Source organism: Mustela nivalis (assembly GCF_964662115.1).
Source record: "Mustela nivalis genome assembly, chromosome: 13".
NCBI classification, from domain to species: Eukaryota; Metazoa; Chordata; class Mammalia; order Carnivora; family Mustelidae; genus Mustela; species Mustela nivalis.
In genome coordinates this window covers 48,590,459-48,609,069 of record NC_139032.1, presented here as the reverse complement: position 1 = coordinate 48,609,069, position 18,611 = coordinate 48,590,459, and the positions used below count along the sequence as shown (strand labels likewise).

General features: G+C 39.2%; 1 protein-coding gene across 13 annotated transcripts in view; it reads left to right on the top strand.

Moving 5' to 3' along the window:
- Positions 1–18,611, top strand: part of ELAVL2 (ELAV like RNA binding protein 2) — a 170,564-nt gene that overhangs the window by 119,455 nt on the left and 32,498 nt on the right. For all 13 annotated transcript variants that reach the window (XM_082695404.1, XM_082695396.1, XM_082695406.1 and 10 more), the window contains one exon: positions 7,943–8,046. In XM_082695404.1, the coding sequence (XP_082551530.1) occupies positions 7,943–8,046 (104 nt within the window). The remainder of the gene's footprint in view (positions 1–7,942; positions 8,047–18,611) is intronic.

Sequence of the window (18,611 nt, the reverse complement as noted above, 5' to 3'; positions counted from 1 at the left end):
CAGAGTTAGTTGAGTGTTTAAGTGAAAGGTCTTGCTGCATCTGGCATGCTGCATCTGAGGAGACTCAGGCTAAGTCAGGAATTAAAATTTGGAGAGGAAACGTGACTGGAGAGGATTGCATCCCTCTGTTCTGCTACTATTCTCTCAAACCTTCCCCCTGATGTGTGCTATCCACATGGTTTTGTTACACATCAGATCTGATATATTAAGAGAGCTCCTTTGTAAAGTCTGGTCCTCTTTGCTTTGGTGCCAGAGTTGCAGCACACAGCCTGTCTGAACAGACACACATAACCAATGCCCAAGAACAAGAAGTCCATCTGAAGAAGCACAGCACATTTGCAACTTTAGTGTGTGTTGGGGGAAGGAGGAAACAAGGGTGTTCCAATGATGGAAATGGGTGGGTCTGTCTTTAAAAACAAAAATTGCACTTTTGCCCCCTCCCCCAGAGTAAACTTGTTTTCTTGATTCAAATTATTTGCATTTTTTGGTTAGGGGATAAGGTTTTATATTGGGGCCTTATTTGGAGACAGTGAATCTTTTCTTTTTCTTTCTTTCTTTCTTTCTTTTTTTTTTTTTTTAAGTATTGCATTATTAGACCTCGGATTGCAAATAGTCTTGCTTGTCAGACAGGACCATAGTGACCTGTTTCTGCTAACTGTGGGATTTAGAAAAGATTTATGCTGCTTTTGTCCTTTTTTATTTCATAAAACATTGCTACTGCTCTAAATGAAATAATAGATACACATCAATCAGCGTAGTCACCTTTTATTGTTGATTCAACTACCAGGTTTTTACAGAATTCACTCTGCATTTTATTTGACTTGTACATGAATAGTCTCGGCAGACTTAATTATATTAGTGAAAAAGCACTTTCAACAAAATTATATGCTGACATCCCATAATTCATACTTACAGATTTGTGAAACAGATTTATGTAAATCTATCAAATTAGTCTAGGTGACATTATTTTTTAAAATTGAGATTTCATTTAAATGGTATTTGTAGAAATTTTTCATGAAAAATTTTACATGAACTATTTAAAAAAATATATCACACATCACTCCCTTAGAAGGACAGAACACTGTAACATTTGTTCTTCTGGAACAATGTAGGGACATGGGGAGCAGGGTATCTCCTCTAAACCATAGTTTTCTGAAAGGCAGACGGCTCTTCCTTTGTTCATTAGCTCATTTGTTCTTTCATTCAGTGAGTGTGTAGTTAATAATCTGTGCTAGGGTTTTCTATGTCAGGAACTATGCTCAGCTTGCCTTTGCTCAATAGTTTAAAGCAGGGTGGGGAGACTGCAATCCAAGTGGACTCACTACCCACGTGTACAAAGATAAAGAGGTGTATAATATATGGGCTGTGGAAGGACTGAGGCATATTGAACAGTGTGTACTGGGAATGGGACAAGTTGTGTCAGGTAAAGAAAGGGTCTTAGAAAAAGTCTCAAAGGATATGTGGGAGTTGGCGAGTTGGAGATGTGTAATCCAGGCACAGGGAACTGAATGTTCATTTTAGGGTATGTGTGGAGGAGTAGTGGAAGTAAGCAAGAAGCCGATGACCACCTTGGAAACCACAGAAGAAATGGATATATGTTTTAGGAAGATCATCTGGGCAACATCATGGTGGACAACTGGTTTAGGAGTTACAGGAGTCTAGGGAAAGGATGATGGCTTAAGGTATTGTAGCAATAATCCAGGTTAGAATAATACATGAGGACCCGTGCTAATGCAGAGGGGGTGGGGAGGAGGGCAGATTTAGCTGGTAGAACTGAAGGATGGGATACCCTTATGAAATACCCTTTGCGTTGAAGTCTGTCTTACAGAGCTTTCTTGTTAGACTGTGAGTTACTCCTTTAAGTCTTGGATCAGATATTACCTTCTGGATGAGGCCCAAATTGGAGTCCTGATCCCTCTCCCCCACATTCTCCTCTCTTTTTCTCTTATCCCCTTAGCCTTTACTTTCTTCTGATACACTGTGGAGCTTGTTGTTTTGTGTCCTTCTAACTGTATGTAGGGTTTTTTGTTTTTGTTTTTACAAAGATTTTATTTGTTTATTTTAGAGAGAGAGAGCGAGTGAGCCTGCCAGTAAGTGGGGAGAGGGGCGAGGGGCAAAGGGAGAGAGAGGAAGAACTTAAAGCAAGGCTCCTTCCTGAGCACAGAGCCTGCTGAGAGGCATGCTCTCAGGATCCTGCGATCATCCTGAGATCATGACCTGAATGAAAACCATGAGTTGGATGCTTACTGACTGACCCACCCCAGCACCCCAGGATTTAGGGTTTTATGAAGAGAAATTTTTTGTCTTTGGACTAGCAGAAAGTAGACTTTCTATAATTGTTGAACAAATGAATGCTAAATGTTGGTGAGAATATATAGGATGGCTTTTTGTAATACAGAGTTTTACTGTCCACAATTCATGTTAAGAAGGGTCTCAATTAATATTAGTTGTACCAGGTTTATGATCAAGAATTATGGTGGTCTGTTACCTTTACCTTTAAACCTGAGGAGGTAATTTGATATTCTGTACGTTGGTAGTAATCTAAATAAAGTGACCCTTGAATTAAATGGGTCCAGAAGATTGTGTATTTTTAATTAAAATATGCAATTAAATTTTTAATTAAAGTATGCTATTAAAAGCAATGTAGGTGGCAGGGGAGTAGCTGCTGCTTTGAATTACGCACAGTTTGGGATAAATTGGAGTTTACTGTGTGTCTCCCCAGCACTTTGTTACTATAAGGACTCTTCCTGTTTTCCTCTTCCTGCCCTGACCCCCGTGTGGCTCTTGATGGGTCTCAGTCCCATTCAGAGGCCTGTGGTGTGCTTCAGCTCTGTGCTTAGATCACTTGACTGTGGTTCTAAGTAGCCTGCTTCTCGCTGTTCTCCTCATGCTGGGAGCAGTTTATAAGTGATTTTTCTACTTCTTGTGAAGAAGACATCTTCTGTAGCATACATTCTAGATTAAAAAGGGCAATGCAAAACAAAGGCATTCACACATGCAGTGTATAGAGCACGTGTGCTGAAGTGTGGTATTTACCTGGAGTCTTCAGTGCCTGTGTGGAGGTCTTGGGCCATATGATTGTTCATGTTGTTTTCTCTGTAGTGGGATTCTAGAATCCTTGCTATGGCCATTCGGACCAAGGCTTGGATTAATGGTTCCAAAAATCCCTGTGGGCCTTAAGACCATAGCTTGCTTGTAAGGAGGATAGCTGGGGACAAGTGATGTTGACGTTATTCTTGATGTCCAGTTACCAGAAGGAATTTTTTGCCTTTTAAAGATAGAATTTTTTTCTTTTTCTTTTTCTTTTTTTTTTTTTGTCTTGAAGGCTTTTTTGGGAAGAGACTTAGCTTTGTCATTTTGTTCAGTTTTCTTTTAATCACATTGGGTTTCTTTATACTTGGAATTTAAATGTAGAGCTTTATACATTTTTTTTTTTTTTAAAGAAACGATTCTTGGTTTTGGGATTATCAATATGCACATTCTAAATTCAGAATGATTTGAAAACTAGATTTGGATGGTATGGATAGATGATGCTTGGTTTCCAAGCCTTCCCTGGTGGTTTATCACGGTTACTGGCTGATGAATGCAAGAGTGTGAAACAGTGGATCCTGGCTAAGTAATCTTTCTTGATTTTGACTTAATTCTGCTTTTAACCTGAAGTGAAGTGGTCACTATCTAAGATGCACTTTACTTTGTCATAGGAATGAATAATAACATTGAAATTCATACATAGTGAAACTGATATTTGCACATGAAGTACAGGAATTTGAGATAGTGAACAACAGTCTTAAAACATTTTGTGATAGAGGGGTGCCTGGGTGGCTCAATGGGTTGGGCCTCTGCCTTCGGCTCAGGTCATGATCTCAGGGTCCTGGGATCGAGCCCTGCGTCGGGCTCTCTGCTCGGCGGGGAGCCTGCTTCCCTTCCTCTCTCTCTCTGCCTGCCTCTCTGCCTGATTGTGATCTCTATCTGTCAAATAAATAAATAAAAAATCTTAAAAACAAAAACAAAACTTTTTGTGGTAGAACCCTCTTTGAAAATGCCAAGTTACATTATACTTCAAGCACATTGAAGATGAGGTCTGAATTCATGTACTTTTTTTTTTTTTTTAAGATTTTATTTATTTATTTGACAGAGATCACAAGTAGGCAGAGAGGCAGGCATAGAGATAGAGGGAGAAGCAGGCTTCCCGCTGAGCAGAGAGCCCGATGTGGGGCTCGATCCCAGGACCCTGAGATCCTGACCTGAGCTGAAGGCAGAGGCTCAACCCACTGAGCCAGCGAGGCGCCCCTGAATTCATGTATTAACTAGCTATGATTTGAGTGCAGAAGAGCCTAGCATTTGAGAGTTCTGGATTCAAATCCTGACCACTACTTCCCACCTGCTCTTTTGATTTGAGGGAGCTGATTGACCTTGTCCAGCTTCAAAAATCATTATCTCCCTTTCAGAAGAGGAAACTCAGTATATCACCTGATACGTGTGAGGCTAAAACTAAACAGGGAAATACCACAGAACTAGAAGGTGAGAATGGGGGGGTCTTGCCTATCTTGGTATCATCTGTGAAGTCTTATATTGTAAGCATTTAATAATACCTTAAAATGAAAATCGCTCAAGCTCCTAACTCCCTTGCACTTTCAGTGCCAACATGCTAATTCATCTCCTATAGTAGATTTTGCAGCATATACCTCCTTTCGTATGATCTTCCTTAGATTAATCGTAAAATTTTGCTTACCACAGCACATTTTGATTGATGGCTGGGTTTCTTTCTAGTAATGCCAATAAGCAAATTAGAAACTTTGTGGTGGAGAAGTCATTTAGGAATAAAATGTTGTCTGAGTGTAGTTGACTTACAGGTAGTAGAAACATGGCTGACTCACTGTTATAGCTAGCCATGATGGGTGGGGCGGGGCGGGGCGGGGGTCAAGTCAAAGACCCGTTTAGTGGATGGATCATCTGATGTGATGCTGATGGTAATGCCTTTGGTTAAATACATAACACCGCTGTGTTTCTCATTCATTTATTCAGCAAGCATTTGAGTGCCTACCATATGCTTAGGAGTAAGTGCTCAGAGGCCAGTTGGAGGGCTAAGCAGGGGCTTACAGAGTAGGCTTTTTACTTTACCTGGTGACCCAACTCCAGCAGGCACTTCTATGCCTGAGAGTGACCTCCTCAGACCAGTAAACAGTTTCTCTGAACTTGAAGGTTTTGGAGGGAAGACATCCACTTGTGTCTGAAAATGGATCTATAAGAAAGACAGTCTTTCTGCAGGGTTTTTTCACATGCCCAGACCCTTAGTACATGGCCCCTCTCAAGGGTTCCAGATGCCAGATTTGCAGCCCCAGATTCTCTCTCGCCATTAAAACTGATTCTCAACCTTGGCTGCATGTTAAAATCTCCAGGATTTCAAACACCTGGTACCAGTGCTTCTAATAGATCAATAAACTAAAAATCTTTGGGAAAAGGACTCCGGTATTAGTTTTTTTGTTGTTGTTTCATATTTTTTTAAAAGCTTTGTAGATGATTCCAGTGTGTGACCAAGGTTGAAAAAGCACTTTGATTAATTAGAAGCTGCTAAAATGCAGGTGTGAGAATAGTGCCATAGATAGGAGAAATAGACTGTTAATACTGTTGTAATTGATTTGATACATTTTATTATAGAATAGCAGTATGATAAAACTATACAGTGTTCAGCTTGCCTTTCCTTTCTCCATTATATTTGTAGCATTTTCCTGATTTATTTATTTACTTATTAAGAGATTTTATTTACTTAGCGCAAGTGTTAGGTGGGGACGGAGGGCAGAGGGAGATGGAGAATCTGGAGCAGAGCCCAACGAGGGACTTGATTTCACAACCCTGAATTCAGTACCCCAGCCAAAATCAAGAGTTGGATGCTTAGCTGATGAATGGGTTGAGCCACCCAGGGGTCTTCCTGATTTAATTTTAAATAAATACATAGAACCTCATTGAAATCTAGTAATATATGTTACTTTTCTTACTTTATCTTTTGACTGAAATAATTTACTTCCATCAGTAGTGAATATTCTCTCATCATGGCTTCTGCAACCTTGTTGGGTAGAAATTACTCTCCTCATTTTAGAAATAAGGGAGATATGGCTATCATAGAAGTTGAGCAGCTTCTTCAAAGTCAGAGAGCTGGTAAACAGCAGAGGCAAGATTAGAACTCCTGTGTGTCTGTCTCCAAAGCTTGTCTTTCCGTCTTAATCTGCTTGCTTGAGCAGCTTTTATGTTTAGCCCACTTGAATCCTGCTCAACGACAATAGAACTGAAGCACATTTCATAAGAGGGCACTATGCATGCGATAGACCCATGGTAAATGTTGAATTAGTAAAAAGCTGAATGCTTAAAATACAGTGGCTTCCCGTGGAACAACTTAAAAATAGAACTGTGAGTAAAACAAAATCTCTGATTAGTGTGAGGAAAAAAAAATAATGAACTGAATTAGTTTTAGCTCTTCTGTCACCCTCTTTTTTTAAAAATAGGAAAAAAAATACAATTTGATAACAGGGTATATGTTAGCAATGATTATCCAAATTCTTTTTTTTCCCTTTTAATTGAGGTAAATTAACATATTAGTTTTGGGTGTTTACAACACCCAGATTCTGGTAGTGGTCCCAAAATACAACCACATGTTTTCATGGTTATTTGGTACTATATTTAGTGTTCTGTCTTTAGTGTTCTAGTCTCTCTCTTTTTTTGTGTACTTAATAGGAAACCACATTAGGGTAAGCGGAGTGGCCATCCTAAATATCTGTATTCATAATCACATGCATCTAAAGTGCCCCATCAAGGGGGGGGGGAAACCCTCAGTTTGCTATGAAATTGATGAAAAGAAATATATTTAATAAAATGTATTTGGACCTTTATTGAGCATCTTCTGGGAAACCCTCAATTAGTTTGGTTTGACTTTCAGTAGACTAAACTGGTCTTATATCGATTTTTGTTAACCTATTTTATTTAGTGTTTCTTACCTTCTGAAACTGAGAAACTTCCTCTTGGTTGAAAAATTGGCCTTTTGGATTGGCTTTACTTATGTGTGCATTTCATTGATTTCAATCCCTTGAATACCCTCCATTTTGTTTGAGAGTTGGGACAGCATTGAATCAGGGGTTAAACAGCTCAGATGATAGGGAAAAACAACACAATACTCCTTGTTAAGCAACTCTTCAGAAATTGTGTTTTATTATTTTTGTTTATACTTTTTCTTCCTTCCCTACATGTTCTCATTGGCTTAAATGTTCTCAGTATAAATCTTTGTGTTCAGATTTTCCTGTATCCTTATATAGGTCATCAAATCTCTTTTAGAAAATCATACTCCATTTATTTGAAGAGGGTCTTCTATGAAATAAATGTGCACGTATACATATATGTGCACATGTGTACACAAAATTCTGCACCTTTTAAGTGGAAATAATTGTACTTGGTAAAGGCTGTAAATTAGTCAGGGTACAGTGTACAGAATGCTGCTAGATTCTTCGTTGATGCTTGATGCCTTCCCCTTTTATGGGTAAAGAAAATGAAACTGAAAAAGTCGTGCCCGTGAAGCCCACTCAGCAGCTTGGCGGAGACTTGCACCCACAGTTTCTGAAGCTGAACGTTGCGTTTGCTGCTGGGTGCTCTGGCTCAGGCAGGGCATGTCTGATGGAATTCTTTAGAGATGAGTGGGTTTTTTTTGTTGTTGTTGTTTTGTTTTTAAATGCACAGCTTGCTGAGTTCTAACTGATGTTTAAACTTGCAAATGTAGTAGACAGTAGCTGAAAAAAAGACCACATGTATATTTCTAGGAGAATTAATGTAGACTTCTTTTTACTATTGAGAAAACGTGCTGGTGTTAATGACAAGACCATATGCCAGAATGAGAGTGGATCTCTGTCATCAGTGGTATAGAACTAACATATGCCTTTTTCTCCTTCCCTTTCATTAGGGCAGAGCTTGGGATATGGCTTTGTGAACTACATTGACCCTAAGGATGCAGAGAAAGCTATCAACACCCTGAATGGATTGAGACTTCAAACCAAAACAATAAAAGTATGTTTAAATTTTTTTTATATCTACTTGCAGAGCAGAGATTAAAAAAGAATTCAAGTCTTCTTGTACTTCTTTTCCTTTGTTTCATGCCCACATAGACACTTCTCTAGGAGGCATATCAGAATTTTTTGCTTGTTGCGTGATGGGGAAACTATTCACGAGTACTTCATGTAATCACTCCTGTATTAACAAGGTGGGGGGCAGCAGCAACTTTTCTTCACTAAGTACTCCGTGAAGCCTGCTGAATTAAATCTCCTTCCTTTGGAGTTACTTACTTTCTGTAAAGCTGGAGGAAACCTTTGACCAGTTCTTTGAGCCCAGGGCTTGACAGACTTGTTCTATAAAGGGCCAGGTAGTAAATACGTTAGGCCTTGTGGTTCGTGCAGCCTCTGTCATGACTTCTCAGCTCTGCCCGTGTACCTTGAAGCAACTGTAGCCAATAACTGCGTGAATGAAAGGATATGACTGTGATCCTAGAAAACCTTATTCATGGAAGCTAAAACTTGAATTTTATGTCTTGTTATGTGTCACAAAACAGTTTTTTTATTTTGTCCCAGTCATTTAAAAATGTAAAAATCATTCTCAGCTCATGGATCATATAAAACAGCTTGTAGGCTGGATGTGGTCCTTTGGCTCTGTTCTGACTCTGCTCTGACTTTGAGGAGACAGACGGGAACTGCTTACATGCCACACAGGTTGTTTTTCCTGTTACGTTTTTTAAGACAATTGGTCAGTAATTTGTGGATATTTTCCGGCTTTTTTGAATTTTTGAAATGCTGACATAGATTGTATCTGGATAAGAAGTTAATACAATTTGGATTATAGATATTTTTTCCTTTAGAAAATAAAACAGATGTTGCTTCTGGCAAATGCTTAGTGCACGTGCCATCAATTTTGCCTCTCCTGCCCAGTGCAGACATTGCCAATCAATCATGGCAGTCTGTCTCACTAAGTCTATATGTGGCTCCCAAATATTTTTCAAAATAATGTTCCAGACAACCTCTATCAATTGACTCAAGTTGGAACCTATTTTCCACCCTTGATTTAAGAAGTCAGCTCAGGCTATAGCCTGAAGTGGTGAGGGGAAGTTAGTCAAGGCTGACTGTGGCATCCATCTTGCTTAGAGACTTGTCTAGAAGATTTCTGCTCATTTTTTCAGAAATCTGGAAATGCAGTGTCATCTTTGTGTTTAAAAGTTGCTTCTCTCAGAATTGTCAGTTAAGGTAATTCATTAGCTCTGGATAGTTTTTTGACATCTCATTCTTTATATTTGTTGGCCCAAAGGAAAAATGCCTCCCAGATCTGTCTCATCTAAAAGGAACTATATGGGGGGGGGGGTCCCAAATGCATTTGGATGGTAAGATGTCCAAGAATTGTTGATTAAGAAAATGTCCTCTGAAAATATTCACTTTAGCCAGATAATGACCTGGTAATTATGCTACCAAAATTTGAGGGGGAAAAATTAGATTTCTAATATAGTCTACAATCACAAAGACTTTTTTTTTTTTTAATCTGGATTGCTTTATTTTAATTCCATACTTTTCTGCACACTTTTTTTTAGGGGGACGTCACAAAGGTTAACCTTTTACTAGTACTATTAAGCACTATTACTATTAAATAATAACAAATGCTGTTAAAAAAAAAAACACCTCTAATATCCAGTTACCTTCAGATTGTTTTGTGTGCCCTCTGTCTTCCTGAGGACGTTTGCAGGGCTCCTCATGTTAAATTGATTTCCAGAATTGCTGCTAATTTATCTTCGTGTTGAGATCCTGAGTTGTGGTTAAGAAGAAATTGGAATAGATGGTTGGGATGGCTCATACCAGAACATACCCTTTTCTCCACTCCAGAAATAGCTGCCCTTATTTCATTCTAGTGAGTCAGTTTTTTTGCTGTAAGTTCTTTTGCAGTAATGTCCATAAGAAGGCAGAAATGCGGGGGAAACAGGTTGCCAGAGAATAAATTTCCATGGCCTGCAAGGAAACCATTGATGGCAGCTGCTTCCTCACTGCCCATTGCCCGGCTTTCTCTTCAGGGCCCAGCTGCTCAGGCAGAATACATGGAAGAAAGGACAGTAATGTCTTGTGGCTTTTAAACTGTGACATCTGCTACTTCTGATTTTCTGAAATGGGGGTGGGAGTGGTGGGGAAGGCAGCAGGCTACTTCTTTCCCCGCCCCCATTCAGTTCCTGTAAAAATATCAGATAACAGCTGGTATCCTCATTTTGGCCCAGATTTCTCTGAGAGGCGAAGCAGACCATTTTCCAAAACTATGGAGCACCATTTTTGTCTGTTTGTTCTTTGTATTTTGTTTTTTCCTCTTATTTTCAGTGAGACATGTTTTGTGTGTTCTTAGGCAACATCTTGAGCCAGTTTTCTCTTCATGTTTGCTGCTTCAAGTACCTTTTGGAAGCTCCACCTAAACCATTCCATTCTCTGGGATACCATTTCATAAATTAACCTTTTTATCCTTCTTGCAGTCCATCCTGGCAGTGACTGTAGGACTAAACTTAAACAAATACCAGTCTCCTCATGTTACTTCTCACTCAGACCTCTCTTGTATTTCCCTGCTCTTTCACCGTTATCGTTTGAGTTAACTTTGGAGTTGACCCAGTGTTATTACTACTTTCTGGGTAGTCAACCTGTCTCTTCCTTAGTGAGCTGATCTTCTCAGGCTCTGCACATATTCCCCTGTAGTCTCAACTCCTGCCATACCCTTTCATGCTGCTTTAGTTGAATAGCAATCTCCCCATCTATGGGAGCCCATCTGAAGTACTTTCTTCAGCCATTGCCCTCAATAAAAGAGTTGAGACCTTAGTGCTGAAAGAGCTTGGCTAAGTCCAGGCCGTTGAAGACAAAACTCTTACATTTAACGTGGCAAAACTCTTTCCATTTAGAAAGCTACAGTAGACTAATTAATACATACATCATATAGGAGTATACAAATGTTTGTGTGCTCCTCAAGTTAAATCTTCCAAGCCACCTAGCATTTAGTATGCATTTGGTAGAATTCCTAGTAATTGCAATATTGAAGCAGTGTATCAAGTGCTGTGAAAGGTGGTTTATTTAGCAGTTTCTCCTGGGGCTTCCTAATAGCATTAGCCCAGTAGGGTTTTTTGCAATAGATGGATGGTGTGTTGAATAAATGACGAATATTCAGTATTTCTTCCATGAGTGAAACAAAGTCCCTCAGGCACTGTGAAATCCTAAAGAAATTATTCCTAAACTTGGTTGCATTAGAATCACCAGGAGAAGTGAATTAGAAATGCAGATTCCTGGGCCCACTACTGAGCTACTGGATCAATGTCCAGGGGTGAGATGCAGAAATCTTTTTTTTTTTTAAATAAAGATTTTATTTATTTATTTGACAGAAATCACAAGTAGGCAGAGAGAGAGGGAGAAGCAGGCTCCCCGCTGAGCAGAGAGCCCGACTCAGGGCTCAATCCCAGGACCTCAAGACCATGACCTGAGCTAAAGGCAGAAGCCTAACCCACTGAGCCATCCAGGCGCCGCTGAGAAATCTGCTTTTTAATAAGCTTTCCAGTTCATGACAGCAAGTGTAAGGCCTAGCATGTAGAAGCCACCAAAATGTACCTTTTCTGAATAGGTGGGTTCTCTATCTATTTGGTATTTTTGCATTCAAAGTTCAGTTTGTTTTCATCTTTTACCTTGATAATCTTCTCGTGGATAATTCTTAGCATACTGAATGATAGATAGTTCAGCATTCAGAGTAAAAAGAAGTTCATACCATCTTCACTTTAGAAATGAGAAAAACTTAGTATGTTCACCTTACGTTAGAAAGATATTTATTATAAATAGCATTCATAGGTTAAAGTTTCAGAGTGCTTATTGTCTTCTCCTAAGGATCCCATTTTTTTCCTGATTAGGTTTATGTTTTGGCAGCTTACCTTGCTGGTGATGTCACACCATCTCTGAGCTATGTGGGAGGCAGTCATGATAAAGCCTGCCCACATTGTCCCTGACACTGAGATGGTAAATATGGTGTGAAGAATTCAAGATGTTTTTAACTTCTGATATTAGGGAGTGTAGTGAAAAGGTAGTATATTATGTACACAATTCAAGTGTGGGGTGATGGGAATCTTATCATGACAGCGTCAAAAATTGTATACTGGGGCAAGGGGGTGGGAATCTCATCAAGACCCCACTGTTCCCCAGGGGAGCCCTTTGTTCTGTGGACTGTTTGGGATCTCAGTGGTTGTGACTACTGTGTTCAGTCTTCATGTTCTTTGCTTATTTTGTTTTTAGGAGTCTCAGGTACTGATAAAATCTACACTGGTATATGAAACATGTATGGCTTCAAGCTAATACCCTTCCCCCACCAAGGGAAAATGCATTTTTTGCCTAGGTTAATGGTACCAGACTTAAATTCATAATTAATAGAGTAAAATATTGAAGATTTCCAAAAAGTCTCTATGCTCCTTTCCCCTGCCCCATCCCCCCCATCAAGTACTATGAATAGGTGATGGAAGTCTTTCCTCCCAGCGTCACTCCCAACTTCTCCCCCTCCTACGGGGGTATAGAAATACTTGTTATTCCCAAAAGTGGGCTTGCTTTATCTTGGAAGTAGGAGATGTTACCTCAAGGAATAGACGTTTTTTGTTATTACTGGTAGGTACCCTGAGAAAATCATGGCTTCTCTGCCCCATTGAAGGAAAGCAAAATCCCTATTTGGAAATCCTACCAGCATGGAAAAACTGCCTAAATTTGGTTTAGATTAGATAAATTTTTTTTTTCTTAATCTTTCAGACATAAATCAATCTAAATTTTAACTTTGCTTAAAGGTTATTAATTGACATATATTAATGGAAATTTCTCATATTAAAATAACCAAACCACCATTTAAAGTCATATGGAAAAACTGTTATAGAAATTGAAATACTGGGGTGCCTGGGTGACTCAGTGGGTTAAGCTTCTGCCTTCAGCTCAGGTTATGATCTCAGGGTCCTGGGATCCAGCTCTCTGTTCAGTGGGGAGCCTGTTTGTCCCCTACATCTGCCTGCCTCTCTGCCTACTTGTGATCTCGCTTTCTGTCAAATAAATAAATCTTTACAAAAATTGAAATAAATATAGTGTCTATTTCTTAAAGTGTTCAGTTTGTTAGAGAACAATTAAGTAAAGCCAATAGACCTTTATTCTTAGCCATAATGTTGATTTAAATTATTTTTACATTTATATCTTTTTCTCACTAGCCTACTATCCTTTTTTCAGTAACTGTCATATGTACAGACTTCTTTTGTGTGTTTGTTTAGCATGAACTATGTCCTTATTGTTACTACTTTTATTTGTCTTTTCATTTTATTAATGGGGATTTTTAAAGAACAAAAGTTTTAAGTTTTGACAAGGTCTAATTTATGAATTTGTTCTTTTAATGAATAAAATGCTTTTGGTATTGAATGCATGATACCCTTACCTAACCCAGGGTCACAAAAATTTCTTCCTATGGAACTATATCCTTAATATAGGAGGAATACAGAACTGCATTTCTGAAATTTTAGTCTCCCTGACATTGATAAAGTGTTTTAACTGACTTTGTGATCTTGGACAAGTCTTTTAATTGTCTAAGTTTCCATTTTATCTGTAAAAATAGTCAATTTATTTGTCACTGAGAATGTTCATTACTTTTTTTTTTAAGCTTTCCATGTTCTGCCAAATTGCATTGTAAAGGGTGTAACTATTTAATAAATATTTAATTAACTCATGGTTATCATGGAATGATTTAGTTAGTAGTGAATGTAGTACCCCGTCCTGAAGAGAGAACAGTTTTAACTGTTTCTCTTTGCCATTGTTGAAAGTTGATCAGCCACAGTAAAATTTGTGCTGGGAAACCATTCCCTAGCTTCACCCTGTTTTTGGTACAGAATTACTAGGGAGGGCATTGGTTTTCACTTACCATTTAAACCGTTTTTATAAAATTTAATTCTGACCTTTAGAAAATGCTGCATAAATCATTGACTCTTTAGGGATGAGAAGGATCGGGCATGGAAGTTGGAAATGTGAGTGAAGTTAGGCTTGCCACCTGCTGGGTGCTATGTTTGAATATCTGCAGCACCATTTTGGGGTGTTTGAGACAAGTGGGTTTCATAATAGCAGTAACGCTGCCGAGAGCTTATGCTTTTGTAGGGAAGTTTGAAAGCAGATGGTAGGGGAACCACATAGAATTAGCTGGAGCAGTAAGCAGGGGAAGTAATGCAGAAAGGAGCCAGAGAGTGTTGGGGGATCATAAAAGACAGCTGTGCCATGCCAAGGTTTTATATTGTAGGTGAGGGAGAACGATGAAAGGGTTTCGAGCAGGGCACTGATGGATTGGACATAAGTATTTGTGAAGAAAGGAAGTTTTATTTGGTAGAAATCCTGCATCTCTCTGAGCATCTCAGGCTACCCTAGTGTTCTTTTAGCTTATGTAGTTGATTTTGTTTTCTGTGCAAAGTGTAGATGTTTGTAGAAGTGTGAGTTTTTAAATAGACCTAACAAAGCATCTCCTATGAAGTACCCCATATTTCAGCACTGCTGCATTTGGATCATCATTTACCTTTTACCTTGACCAGATTTGGAAATTTGAAAGTAATAGTCTGAAGGACAGGCCTCAAATTAACTGACAACTTCTGAGATGTTAACCTAAACTGCTGTTTGGCTGGTCAGACTTTCGTTTGTGGAGGGATAAAAAAAGTGGAAAAAGTACATACGAGGAGTGGAAGTGAGGATGGAAGCTGAGTGAATAATTTCTTTGCCTATTTAAAAATAAAGACTGGATGTATTTTAACTTCCTTTTTAACTCATGGTCTGGAACTTTCTAGAGCCGTGTGCCAAGTGTTACCAATATATTGCTACATCAGATTATCAGACCCCTTCAGTGCATTTAAATAAAACTCTTATATGCACACCGAGACTAGTTACCATTGTCCTCAATGGAGATGAGGAATAAGATATTTAAAATAAGGTATTATTTTTATAATGCTCGTCATGTGTTTGTAGAATACTCCATTGTGAGCTTGATTTTTTTTTTCTTTCTTTCTTTTTTTTTTTTTAAGATTTTATTTATTTATTTGAGAGAGAGAATGGGAGAGAAAGGTCAGCGGGAGAAATAGACTCCCCAGTGAGCAGAGAGCCCAATGTGGGACTTGATCCCGGAACTCCAGGATCATGACCCAAGGTGAAGGCAGTCGTTCAACCAACTCAGCCACCCAGGCACCCCCTTTCTCTCTCTCTCTTTTTTTTTTAACCACAAAAAGCACCATAGGTTGTTACTTACTCACCTTGGATGACCTGTACAGTGTGGGCAGGTGGACTAGCCTAGTCCAGAACTTCATCATCCCAACTCAGGCCTATTAGTGTTAACTCCTGCTCCTTCCAAGCTCCCTTCATAGTGGAAAGGAGACATTTGAAAATTTCCAGAGGGCAGTAACTTGGCATTATCTGAATGGCTTTTCTGTAGATTGGTTTGGTAGAGCAGAGGTGAGCCTGCACAGAGGGATAGGTGAGGAGAGGAAGGTTCCCTCTAGCATTGTTTCCACTTACTTCCTGCCCACCCCTGCTTGTGAATCAGGACAGGGGGATGGTGGGAGAGTCTCAGCACTTGTTTGAACCCATCTTTCTTAGGAGGGAATTTATAGATCATTTTATTTTCCAAGCCTCTGCTTTTCCTGCCTATTTCATAGATGTGTATCAACAAAAGCATTTCGGCTAGGCACCGTTAATGCTTGTCTGCTTATCTTTTCTACTGCTCTTTAAGGGTAGGGTAGGGCTTGTGGCCTTTTATTTATGACTTGGGAGAAGTACTGCCAGGTAGTTGAGTGGCTTCAGTGTGTCCTGTAAAGTTAGCTTGAGAGGTTAAGATGGGCGTGCTAACTTCTGAAGAAGGGTTCCTTAATTTCTTGCTTTATCTACTTTTTGTAGTAGGACTTTTTTGCATAGGACTTTTATCCTTCTACTTGTCTGGATTTATGCAAAAACAATAGTCTTTTGTAGGCACATTCGTCCTACCCCCCGCCCTTACCACCCTGTTTTTAAGGATTTATGTATTTAGAGCAGTGGGATTAGGGGGAGAGTCAGTGGGAGAAGCAGACTTCCCACAGGGAGCCTGATATGGGGCTCAATCCCAGGACCTCCAGATCATAACTTGAGCCAAAGGCAGATGCTTAACCAACAGAGCCACCCTAGCGCCCCAGGCAAATACTCCCTTTGACCAGTGAAATGCAGCTCAGGTTAAGGGACTTGTTCAAAACCCAGTGCAGTTGATAACACCACTAGGAACAGGAATGTAAGGTCACATTGGCTGACACTGGTGGCTTTTATTTTCTTTCCATCTCGTATTATTGATATTCAGGTGTTTTCCTTAGAAATGGGTTATGGATACCACTACAGACAAATGGAATATTTTCTTGGGGACCTTCATTGGGATGTTTTATTGTCTTGAGACTTTCTGAATCCGATCTCTGTTAGGTGTGAGAAAACGGAGCTCTTCCTAGTCGTGGAAAAACTGCTGTCTTTTAGGCTGAGTACTGTCGACATCCACACCTCCAGCTTGAGAGGAAAACCAGTGTCTGGAGGTCCTGGTTAGTGGATGTGCAAGTTCATAGAGATTTTAAGTATTTTGATGGTAATGGGAGTAGTAACTGTCCAGATCTCTGTTCTATAGGACACGACCTGTTCAGAATGTTTTTCTGGTAGGTTCTTGCTAGTCTTAGATGCAAGTTTAAAAGTTAAATTGCATTTGCAAGTTTAAAAGTTAAATTGCATTTGTCACATTTGTGTGTAGACTCTTTACAAAAGCACGTGAGGTCCATTTTCTTTATCTCCCACATCTGCCAGATTTTTCCTGTCATTGCCCTTAGCATCACTTCTAAGCTACAAGCACTAATCTGGCTTGTGGGATTTTACTTTGGATGTTTCTTGACCTATTGTTAATGGTTAAGCAGAGAGGGAGGGCTGTGTTTTGAAAACGGTATAGGCAGTCTGTTGCGTGTATGCCCCTCATCCCAAATGAGGAGTGTTTCTTTGAATGTGGCATTAAGACCTTGAGCTGTAAGTCCTGGCTTTCTGTCCTGCTCTCACTCTCCTGGTCTAGCTTTCTTATTTGTAAAATGGTGGGGTGGTACTGATGACACAATTATTGTGTAGCATGTTACTGAACATCCAGAGGTAGAAAGTACTTGTGTTGGCCCATGACTTTTAGAAAGAGAAGATCAAGAATATTAAGCTGTTTTTCAGTCTTTTCTATAGTAGAGTAGTATTTTAGAAATCTAATTGGGGAAATTGAAAAGCTACTTTTTCTGTGATGAAAATAGTCACCCTGTTCAGTTTGTTGGTTTAATTTTGTTGGATATTTGAAAAGCTATTGTAGTTACCTTGTGCTATAGAGAAGTGGGTTGTGAAAAAAAATCAATAAATCATGCTAATGTGCTCCATTTTTTGGTCATTAGTATAAGGTTACCTCCTCCCATAGGAAAGATAAGTGTAATCCTTCCTGTATAGGTTCTGGGTTTGCTAATGAGTCTTGAAGTGACCCTCCCTGAACCTCAGGTGAGCAGCAAGCACCTGCGTGGTGCTGGAAACTAGTCATTCATAAAATGTTTTCATTTCCACAAATTTTGTTAAATGACTGTTAGAAATTTGATTATTCCTATTTGTTTTCACAAATACCCTGTTGGTATTCCTAGAAAGATTCTGGAGTCACTGAGAGTGGCTCTCACCTCACAGAATTAAGCACAGCAGCCTTTTGCACAGACCAGCCAAGCTGATGAGCTCCCTGATCCAGCTGAGCCCCAGTCAGCCAAGCTTGTTTTTGGAAATACCTTGGGATGAGTTTTACGGGCTTTGTTTTACTTTTACATGTTTATATTTGTCAGTGATTCATATTCATATATCCTTTCAAGCTGCCTATGAATTTCTTACTCCCTTGGAAACCAACATTGATTGGTGACAAGGAGGAAAACTAGTTTCTAGGAACCCTGAGTATGGCCCCAGAGTTTGAGGATTACCTGTTTAAAGTCTCCCTGTGTAAGGGAGTGCCAGAACATTAACATTCATCAGAATTTCTGGTGTGGTGAGGTTGATAAAATGCATATTTCTGGACTCCAGTAAAACTGACTGACAACAAAGATTGTATTTAACCAAACACTACAGGTGATTGTTAATAGGTGGTGGTCTGACCTGAGAACCATTGTTTGGTGGACCTTAATGATATGAACTTGGATAGGTCTGTGGTGCTTGTTTCAAAATAAATCTACATGTAAATAAGATTTTCATTTGTGGGTTCTATCATAAACTATGTGGAATACTTGTGGTTCACGGATGTACTTTTAATGAATATAATGCTGGACTTAAGTAAAACACACTCTCTCTCTCTCTCTCTCTCTCACACACACACACACACACACAGAGTACTCATTTTCAGAGCTTTTTGGTGTCATTAATTAATTTTAGCTTTACAAGTACATAAACGTCATTTAATATTTGATTCTGAGGGTTGGGAATTTGCAGCATGGTTCTTCTGGGGCCCATTTATTTAAAATGGATATTTCATGTTAGTATAGAGATTGGGGAGTT